At 37.2% G+C, this 10,585-nt stretch overlaps 1 protein-coding gene across 1 annotated transcript; it reads left to right on the top strand.

The window, feature by feature from the left end:
* The first annotated feature begins 6,924 nt into the window (after positions 1-6,924).
* On the top strand, positions 6,925-10,345 carry LOC129739128 (aminopeptidase N-like). Its single transcript, XM_055730522.1, has 5 exons — positions 6,925-7,177; positions 7,243-7,547; positions 7,606-8,425; positions 8,480-9,756; positions 9,818-10,345. The coding sequence occupies exons 1-5, from the start codon at positions 6,965-6,967 to the stop codon at positions 10,086-10,088; spliced, it is 2,886 nt and encodes a 961-aa protein (XP_055586497.1). The 5' UTR covers positions 6,925-6,964; the 3' UTR covers positions 10,089-10,345.
* The last annotated feature ends 240 nt before the right edge of the window (positions 10,346-10,585 follow it).

Below are 10,585 nucleotides of genomic sequence, written 5' to 3'. Positions count from 1 at the left end.
CGGCGAAGAAGGTGGACAAGGTGGCTGTACAAAATCTGATGGCAGGGGTTAAGTGTACGGTCCGGCAATTCGGATTTGGAAAAGCGGAAGCCTAACTGAATATTTTTCCTGAATTTTATACTAATTAAACTTGAAAAAGAAATTTAATTTGATTTTTAAAATAAACGATTTCACCGATTTACACCCTTGACCAAATTTTGACCGTATCATTCTTTATTGATAATTGTTGAATGATTGTATCTTCGAAGCTGAAAACCCCACAAATATTCTGAGTGACTTAGTCACAAAGTTATGGAATAGGCCACTGAATTCATGTTTCGAGAGACATCAGTACAAGCATTGGCCATAGAACAAAGGCAGCGTGAATCTTCAAACATTTAAATTTTCTATTAACTCAAATTCATCAAGTCAGGCGAATATTAAAACAAAAATAAAAATGTGTAAGATTTCAAGAGAGTTAAGGGAGTTTCTATAAAAATATTTTTTATTCAAAGTCTCATGCATTATAGAACTCTAAATATCGATAAGATCTTAAATTTCAAGATGAATAGAATGCAATGGAGAGCCTATCTTAAGGATCTTACAAAAAAAATTAAGACTATGTTTTCAAATACACGAAATACATCAGAAAGAAACCGGCACAGTTCAATCAGCACAGTCTTTTGAACTAGAAAGAAAAAAAAACAAACACTTCACTTGGTAGGTAATTTCCAAGGAAAAGAACTCGCTGAAAGTCAAGTTCAATGGCGTGTACGATACGTTACGGCTCAGTTGCGGAAACGACGTGAAATGGATTCCCCATTCGGAATTGGTTACGGCGTCCACGATTAGCATTCTAATTAACTGGCCGGCATTTGCTGCGCTTTATGAATATTGGTTTGCGATTGCCGCCCATTGTTTTGAGAAACGACGGCGGCGTTCACGTGATTTTCTTTACGATTCGTCATTTGTCTAGTTGCGATTATAAGTTTTGCTTAGGTAAAAATTTCAGTGATATTTTTTTATATAGGGTAACGGACCTATTTTGGACCGCTTTGGGAAGTGACTATGTTATTTTCTGAAATAATAAAGTATATGTCACAATTTTTGACTGCTTTATCCGTTCATTATGAAGATCAAGGCTTTTTCTATCGAAACATATCGTCGTTTGTTGCAAAGTAACAAGATTTAAACCTACAAACTCGTTTCTCCGATAATAACTCTGGTCGGTATTTTGGACCACCAGGTTTCTTTTTTGGACCACCCTTTGGACCTATTTTGGACCACCCTTAAATTTACTAAGATTTTTTTTTAATTTTGCCATTATTACGACAGCGATTGATGCTCAATTATTCTAATAATTCAGTTAATCTATTCCTTTCTTATTCTTGTAGTCAAGTTTTGTCTTGTTGACGTTAATTCATTCATCTCGACGGAATTCGTTCTGCAGTGTTAAATACTAGCCAGTTGGCTTATCTTTAGGATCAATGTTTAGAACGCATATCTTTTTCAGGTGACCCAATAATAAGTGAAGAATGTCTGACATCATGAACTCCGCGACATAAATTGATGCATTTTGACTTTCAAAACCTTAGTGGATTTCATTTGGCTTCATTTCTGTAGAAGACAGAAATTCAAAAAAGATAAAAAATGTGCGACAATTATGCGATCTTTTTTCAACCATCTAAATAAAAGCCAGTTTTTTCTCTCATCCTTGAAACGGGGTTTACATTTCGTCTTTTCTACCTAACCAAGTATATTTTTTTTTTCTCGATAATCAACCCTGTCTAGATGTTACTTTTAGACCAAACTGTCAATAATTTTTCATGAAGCATAAAATAACGACTCAATAAAAAATTGGTGCATGTCCAGTTTTTTCATGTTTTTAAGCTTCTTTAAGCTGTAGCTTTTGACATTAGGCTCGTTATTTTTGACGTCTGCTTATCAAACAGTTGCTCACGGTGTCTCTGGGAGAAAACTTTATTTTTCGAAAATTAGCATCGCTAACTTTTGCACCATTCGAAAGCTGGGACTTTTCCCTTTCATTTAAGCCCAAATTTGAAATAATCCACCGGGGGGTCTAGAACATTTTATTTTTTTGAAGATTTTTTAACCTTTCTACCGGTTTTTTTAAAAGTCAAAATCATACTAATCACTGTGAAAACGGTTGTCTTTCCCTTAGCGCAAATCCAACATCATATGTCAGTAACATGATTTAATAGGAAATTTCCCTGGCTACAATTTTGTAGAAGACACCAAAGTGATACAAATTGAGAGAAAAGAGTTGGACTGTCACAAACAGAGTGATTATTATTTCATATGAAAAATCTAATAAAACTTCTCACCACTGATTGTACTATGACCAGAAAAAGTATTCTACGAGCTAAGTTATTGATTGTTGAGTGTATCAATCAGTGTATCAATGTTCAAAACATTTACATTGAAAAATCAATCTTTTACATGAAATTGATCAGTATTATCTGAAGTTATAAGCATTTGTAGGGTTTTATTCTTGAAAAAATGTCTCCCACTTATCTTGAAAATTTAGTTATTTATATTCTGAGCTAAGTTAGATTGAATACTTTTTAAATAAACATTTGGGACAAGGAGACAAATCAGATTTACTTCTTACAGTTAGCCCAAATTTCAAATAATTCACCTGAATTTCAAAATCAAACATCTTGGTTGAAATCTTTTATTCTTTTTGATGATTTCTGAAGGTTTTCATACTTTTTACTTTTGATTGATTGGTAAACCTTAAACAAGGGTATCACAAGCATGATAAAGTGTCATATATAAAATTAAAAAAAAACTCAATCTATTCTTAATATTTGATTGCATAAATTAGTGTTTTTGGAACCACTCGCCCTCGTGTATGTAAGAATGTGGTCGAGTTTATGTAAGTTTTCAAGCAAAACTTCGAGATTGTTCATTTTTCTCAAACGTACATGAACTGAACCTAATCTTTCATTATCTTTCACTGGTTTTTTTTTTTTGATAAAAAGGAAAAAAAAAGATTACAAAATCTCAACATCAACTTTGTTTTCAACAATTTTAAAGGTTGATTTGATGTAATACTATTATCTGAAAATATTCTCTCAATTCACTTTAAGTTTTCAGATCTGAAGTCATCAGATTTTTTGTCATAAACAGTATTTGAAGGAGTGGCTTAAAATGCTTAAAATAATTTTTCTACATATATTTGCCCAGATTAGGCACTTATTCAAAATGTAACTTTGCTCAAAGTATGAAATGAATAACCTAATCTTCAAGTCAAGCAGGTGACTTTTTTTTATAAGAACAAATTTGAAATCTATCTTTTGTAATTAGGAGTTGAAACATCACGAGTAGGAGAGAAGGGGGGGATTTAAAATAAAAATTAATTCAAATTTTCAATACATTGGAAAAAAAATTGAAAAAAAGCTGGCTTGCAACAAACTTGTATACAATCTACATTGCACAAAATCAAACAATCGAGAAAATTAAGATCAAACATTTAAACAAAAAAAATTCCAAACGACAGGTGATATTACTCCCAGCATCTACAGTTTGGCTTTCGCTCTTTCAACTGTTTTAATTTTCGAAGAATGTATCAAATTTTTGTTTAAAATATTTTAAACTTTATTTATTCCCCACTTCGGGATTTTTGGAAAAATGGGAGTGAAAAAAAAGAATTTGATATTTGTTCCGGAATAATAAAACCACAAAAATGTTCATAACTTCAGATGATCCTGATCAATTTCATGTAAAAGATTGATTTTTAATGTAAATAAACCGTTTTGAACATTGATACACTCTACAATCAATAACTTAGCTCGTAGAATACTTTTTCTGGTCTTAGTAAAATCAGTGGTGAGAAGTTTTATTAGATTTTTCAAATGAAATAATAATCACTCTTTTTGTGACAGTCCAATTTTTTTCTCTTAATTTGTATCACTTTGATGTCTTCTACAAAATTGTAGCCAGGGAAATTTCCTATTAAATCATGTTATTGACATATGATGTTGGATTTGCGCTAAAGGAAAGACAATCATTTCCACAGTGATAAGTACGATTTTGACTTTGAAAAAAACCGTTAAAAAGGTTAAAAAATCTTCAAAAAAATAAAATGTTCTAGACCCCCCGGTGGATTATTTCACATTTGGGCTCAAATGAAAGGGGAAAGTCCCAGCTTTTGAATGGTGCAAAAATTAGCGATGCTAATTTTCGATAAATAAAATCGTTCCACCAAAGACACCGTGTTGCTTTTAATGTAGATTGTAAGATTAACGTAATTTGAAGCATAGTGCACAAAAAGTAAGTTAAAAGAATGATTGGCTTAGTTTTATGCCGATTGAATTGAACCCCGTCCAAAGGTAGGTTTGAGCTTTGGCGAGTTGATTAAATAAAATAAAGCGAAAATTCTAAATTTAATTTATAATAAGCAATTGAAAAAGTGTACATAATTCTTTTCATATCACCGAACAACATTTTATTAAGTTCATGAACATTTGACAGCAATTTAATATTCAGGTTATGTTGGGTGGTCCAAAATAAGTCCCTAAGGAATTTAGTTGGACCTATTTTCGACATGGGTTAAATTTCTATTAAAACAAGTTTTTTTGGTTCTTCGAGCTTGCAAACCAGTTATCATGTGTTTAATCATAGCTGTGAACATGTTTGTAGTTGTTAAATTCATCACAGCTATGCAGAAAACCTCTTGAAAGTTGACTCCAATAATGGCACGTCCTCCTGAAATGGGCTTGATTTGGCCCAACTGTGAAAAATCAAAACTTTATTCTCAATTTTGTATCTCTAACCAGCTTATTTAAATGGAATCTTAGATATGATTAGAATCATAAGGAGGAGCTTTAACTATATTTGTTAAAATTTTCATGTTTCTAATGATGTATGAGAGAAATATTAGAAAAAAAGCGGCAAGGTGGTCCAAAATATGTACCCGGTCCAAAATAAGTCCGTTACCCTATTTCAGTTTTTAAGTTAAATCGGGGAATTGAATTCCCAGCTCACAATGTTATACCACAATTATTTACGCTGTACAACACAGTCTATTAACATACATATGTTTCGGTACTGCCCAAATGTAGACAAAAAAGGCACCGATTGTAAACTGCGGGTGAGGAAAAGAAAACATTTATATTCATTTCCAGCTTCGAATCAGCCGATTGAAATACAACAATCAACAGTCGAAAGAAAGTGATTGATTTGCATAAATGCAAAATCACCCGTTTGTTTTCGCTTATCTCAACATGAGTTTTGTTCAAAGAGGTACATGGAGGTGGAATCACCTTCAGTCGGTTGATTCAATTGGATGTGACTTTTTGCTCTACCAGAAGCCAGAAAAAAATGGTGACCATCATCAATCAGCAATGGTGTTAACATGGTCTGTCACATGTTGGCTGTGTATGCCACTCTGATGAAGCGTGCCATCATATCCTTCTTCCTTGTCTATGGAAAGAAAACATTTGTTTCCAATCAAGTGAGACAATTTGATTGATGATTTCGAAGAAATTCCATTCAGTACATACATAGTTTTCTAGTTGAACGTATAAAATGTTTAATGAGTAATTAAACCATAACTCAAGTAAAATAACCATAACTCAATGAGCACTTATAATAAGCTTACCAGATTGCCCGATTTTACCCGGATTTGCCCGAATATTTGATACCAAATTTGAGGAGGTAGAAGAAGGAACCCGGTCCAGTTTCTTTCTTGATTTGGTGTCGAATAATTGCTGGTTAATAACTTGCCGGATTTTGCTAGGTTTTGAGTTAAAATAGCTTGGATTTGCGGACAAAATAGTCCGGATTTTTGGCCTGCAAATCAGCCGATATACTGCTTATCCACACTTTCACACGACGCCTATGAGAAAATGTCAAAAAATTGAGTTGAGATGAAAAAAATGTTATTTGAACAAATTGATTTTAGTCAAGAAAACATCTTAAAAAGGTTTTTATCTCTTCATCCGACGTTTCGGCTTTTATTATGCCTTTTCCAAGGAGTCTGTCATATTGATAGTAATTTAAAAAGTTTAATAATATTTAGTGCACTTATTGATTTTTTTTATTTTAATTGTTCAAAATGGTTTTTTAATCTGCTAAACTGTCTAATCGGGAAATGTACGTCCAGTTGTCTGTGGCGTAAAACAAAAAAAATTTGAAGCTTTAAAAATATAAGCTTTCTGTTTTCACGCAATCTTCTTGGAATTCTGTTCTACTTACTATTGATCTGGTTGGGAGGAAGATAACATTTTGATATGTTTTGAAAGTGAAAACGGATTTAAAAATATGATTTGCACTACTTAAAATTTTTACTAAAAATATGTTTGTTTCCATCTCTCTCACACTCATTATTTTCATCGCCGTTAAGGTAATCGGAATCGAACTCATGATTTTGGCGAATTTCGGCATCATTTATTCAAATTCGATCATTTTTGAACTCATACCCATTTGGCTCTGACACCTCATATACTTTACAATGCAAATATTTTTGAAGTGATAGAGAAGAAATCGCATCAAATATAACATTCATGCTAAGGTAGCCATAGGTCCCACAAATGCGGGACAGGTCATCCGATTTCAAGCCAGAGTTAATTTGTTTTGCTATATACTTCTTTTTGTATGAAACATGAAATCGCCGATATTTCAGGTATCAGAATGGGGATAGGTTTAATAGCGGCACGCTATCCAAACATACAGAGATAACATTTTCCAAATAGAATCATTTGCTTGTCATTTAATGCGTGTGCCATTTCCCTAGCAATTACTCTTCAGGACGCTTTAGTGTTCTGCAGAAATACCTGGAAATCTCATAAATTCTTTTAACGGCCGCCATAGAACATTTCTAAGTACTACAGTAACTTTGATTCACTTTTCGATATAATCTATTTAAAAGAGTGAAGAGTTAATTCCAATTCAGATAATTTAATTTTAAAAGTATCACTACCTTTTTTTGCATTTCTTCCAGTAAACCACCAACACCATCATGGCTGCGTGCCATCCAGTTCTAGTCGGGCTAGCCGTGCTCTCTACCGTGATAGTTCTAGTCAACGGCTACACAGCCGCCATATCCAGCGAAGATACCTACACCAGCTATCGGCTACCGAAGGCCTTCCATCCGGAGCACTACACCCTGCAGGTGCTGACCCATCTGGGCGACGAGAATGGTTTCGCCTTCTTCGGCAATGTTCTAATAAGGGTAAGTTGAGTCCTCGAAGCCCTGATCAGTTCAGCGTATTGATTTTTCTAATTATTTTTTAACAGATGGTTTGCGATGAGGATGCCTCCAACATCACGCTGCACTCCAAGAATCTCAACCTGACGGAAAGCGCAATCCAACTAGTTGAACTTCCTCCGTCGTCGTCGTCCGGTAGCGAAAGCTCCAAGCCGCTAGAGATCAAAAAAGTTCAGTACATTACCGATAACGACTACGTGGTTTTCCATACCGGGGAAACGATGAAGAAGGGCCTCCGTTACGAGCTGTCCATTCTATTCCAGGGTGCTTTGGGAACCGGCTTACTGGGTTACTACCGCAGCAGCTATATGGATCAGAAGTCTCAGAAAAAGGTGTAAGTGATCCGTTGAACTCCTTTAGTTGACAGATGTTCAAACGTATTTTCATTTCAGATGGCTCTCAGTTACCCAGTTTGAGCCAACCTATGCTCGTGAGGCGTTCCCTTGCTTCGACGAGCCGGAAATGAAGGCGACCTTCGACGTTTCTCTCGGCCATCACAAGAACTTGACTGCCCTCAGTAACATGCCAGTCAACCGGACGGAACCGATGACTAGCCCGGCCGATTGGGTGATGGACCATTTCGATACGACGGTTCCGATGTCAACCTACTTGGTGGCCTATTCGGTTAATGATTTTGAGTATCGCGAAGCTATGACCCACGAGGAAGGTGATGTGTTGTTCAAGATTTGGGCTCGTCGCGATGCCATCGATCAGGTGGATTACGCTCGGGATGTTGGACCTCGAGTGACTCGCTTTTACGAGGAGTACTTCGATGAGAAGTTCCCGCTGCCCAAGATCGACATGATTGCTATTCCGGATTTCTCCGCTGGTGCCATGGAAAATTGGGGTTTGATCACCTACCGGGAAACCGCCCTGCTGTATCATCCGAATATTTCAACCGCCAGTAACAAACACCGTGTGGCTTCAGTAATTGCTCATGAGTTGGCCCATCAATGGTTCGGCAATCTAGTTACGATGAAGTGGTGGACCGATTTGTGGCTGAATGAAGGATTTGCTACGTATGTGGCCAGCTTGGGAGTAGAATATTTGCACCCTGAATGGCATGCCCTCGAGGAAGAATCTGTCGGTAATGCTTTGGATATCTTCAAGTTCGATTCTTTGATCAGCAGCCATCCAGTTTCGGTTGAAATTGGACACCCAAATCAGATTTCACAGATCTTCGACGCTATATCCTACGAGAAGGGTTCAACGGTGAGTTGTTGTACACTTTGTTAAAGAATCTTTTAAACGATAACTTTTTTTTAGGTCATCCGCATGATGCATTTGTTCCTAGGAGAGGAAACTTTCCGTAACGGTGTTCGGCTTTATCTGAAGAAGCACAAATACGGCAACGCCGAGCAGAACGACCTCTGGGCTGCCTTGACCGAAGAGGCACACAAAAACGGTGTCCTCCCAGCTGATATCGATGTCAAAACGGTAATGGACTCGTGGACTCTTCAAACTGGCTATCCAGTAGTTACGGTTAACCGAAACTACGACAACAAAACAGCTGAACTCAGCCAAGTTCGATTCCTCTCGGACCGTGATCAACAGCAAAACTTCACTGACTATTGTTGGTGGATTCCCCTGACCTATGTTACATCGGAAAACCCCAATTTCGAAGATACCGCCACCAAGGATTGGATGAAGTGTGGACAAAGTGATTCGAGAAAGGGTCCACTGAAAGTAGTTCGCAATCTTCCAGGTAAAGACGAATGGGTGTTATTCAATGTTCAGCTAGCGGGTCTGTACAAGCTCAAGTATGACAAACAAAACTATCGGCTTATCGTCAAACAACTGAACAGTGAAAGCTATAATACGATTAGTCTGGCCAATCGTGCTCAACTTATCGACGATGCCATGGATTTGGCTTGGACTGGATCACAAGAATATGGAATTGCTTTTGCCATGATCAACTATCTCCACCAGGAGGTAGAGTTTATTCCATGGAGAGCAGCTCTCAGAAATTTGAACACATTAAACCGACTGCTGAAACGAACCCCCGTTTATGCCGTATTCCGAAGTTATATTCAATTCATTCTCGAACCAATCTATGACCGCTTGAAGATCTTCGATGCCAATCGGCCTGCGAGTGATCGACTGGACGCCACAAAACAAGTCGTACAAATCGCAGGCTGGGCTTGCAAATTCGACGTAGGAGATTGTGGTGATCGCTCGAAGGCATTGTTCGCTGAATGGATGGCCGTCGAAGATCCAGATGTAACCAACCCTATACCACGAGATCTGCGCTCTGTCGTCTACTGTAACGCAATTCGCAATGGAAAGGAAGCCGAATGGAATTTCCTGTGGCAACGATACCTCAAGAGCAACGTAGGATCTGAGAAGATTACGATCATTGGATCTTTGGCTTGTACCCGCGAAGTTTGGCTGACTGAGAGGTTCCTTCTTTGGTCGCTCAACAGTACCTCAGGTGTTCGCAAGCAGGACTCCGTCATAGTATTCGCAAATGTCGCCAAGGCCGATGTTGGATTCCATCTAGCGAAAACTTTCCTGCTAGAAAATGTCGAAGAAATCTATAACTAGTAAGTTGTTGTTCGAGTTAGCAGTTTTAGATCCACTAACCTTTTTTCTCTTCCCTTCCAGCTTAGCTCCTGACACCTCACGACTGTCCCGTTACCTCAAGCCTTTGGCTGACCAAATGTCCACCATGAAGGAGCTTACCGAACTTAAGGACCTGATCGAGAAAAAGCAAAACATCTTTGCCAAGGCCACCCAAGGAGTGAAACAAGCGCTCGAAACGGTGGAAATCCACACCCAGTGGAAGGCGATTAACTATCAGCAAATGACACGATATCTGCCGCTCCTCAACTACCGTTCATCCGGACTGGACGTGATGGAGCTGATTGGCAATTAAGAAAACGAGAGCTTTGGTGTATCATCATCCCAACAACAACAACAACCCGTTTCGATATTCGAAGAATTTGTGAGCTCGTTAAAATGTATTCTTTAATGTTAGTGTTTGTCGTATGACGCATCGCGTTAGCAATTCATTTCTTGTTGTTACTTACTACTTACCTACTATATCACGTACTACGATGTGTTTCGAGAACAAATTGTTTTAAATTATGAATAAACGTGGACTGTTGCAGGTCCTCATTTTAAAACTGTGAACTGTGGAGCTAATTTTTTGTTTGAAAAAGAAAAAGAAAAACTGCACAGTAAACGGGAAACGCCGAAACCGGAAGTTTTCCACTGTACTGTAGTTTTTCACTTGCGGAGAGAGTGAATGTTCGAGTGACTAGAACTATGAAACGTGGCAATTGTCTATCTAGACAAATTTAATTTTAGCCATTTTTGCCAAGCAACCGTATGATTCTACCAAACAAACTAAAAGCTCGATAGTTACATATT

This window comes from Uranotaenia lowii, chromosome 1 (assembly GCF_029784155.1).
Source record: "Uranotaenia lowii strain MFRU-FL chromosome 1, ASM2978415v1, whole genome shotgun sequence".
In the NCBI taxonomy this organism is placed as follows: Eukaryota; Metazoa; Arthropoda; class Insecta; order Diptera; family Culicidae; genus Uranotaenia; species Uranotaenia lowii.
This window is presented reverse-complemented; position numbering and strand designations above follow the sequence as displayed.

What these genes read in the sequence shown, in the direction of transcription:
- LOC129739128 (XM_055730522.1), top strand. Translation starts at nt 6,965, where the DNA reads ATGGCTGCGTGCCATCCAGTTCTAGTCGGGCTAGCCGTGCTCTCTACC. An exon ending in TCGGCAATGTTCTAATAAGG is followed by an intron (nt 7,178 to 7,242) that starts GTAAGTTGAGTC and finishes ATTTTTTAACAG; the next exon opens with ATGGTTTGCGATGAGGATGC. An exon ending in CAGAAGTCTCAGAAAAAGGT is followed by an intron (nt 7,548 to 7,605) that starts GTAAGTGATCCG and finishes TTTTCATTTCAG; the next exon opens with ATGGCTCTCAGTTACCCAGT.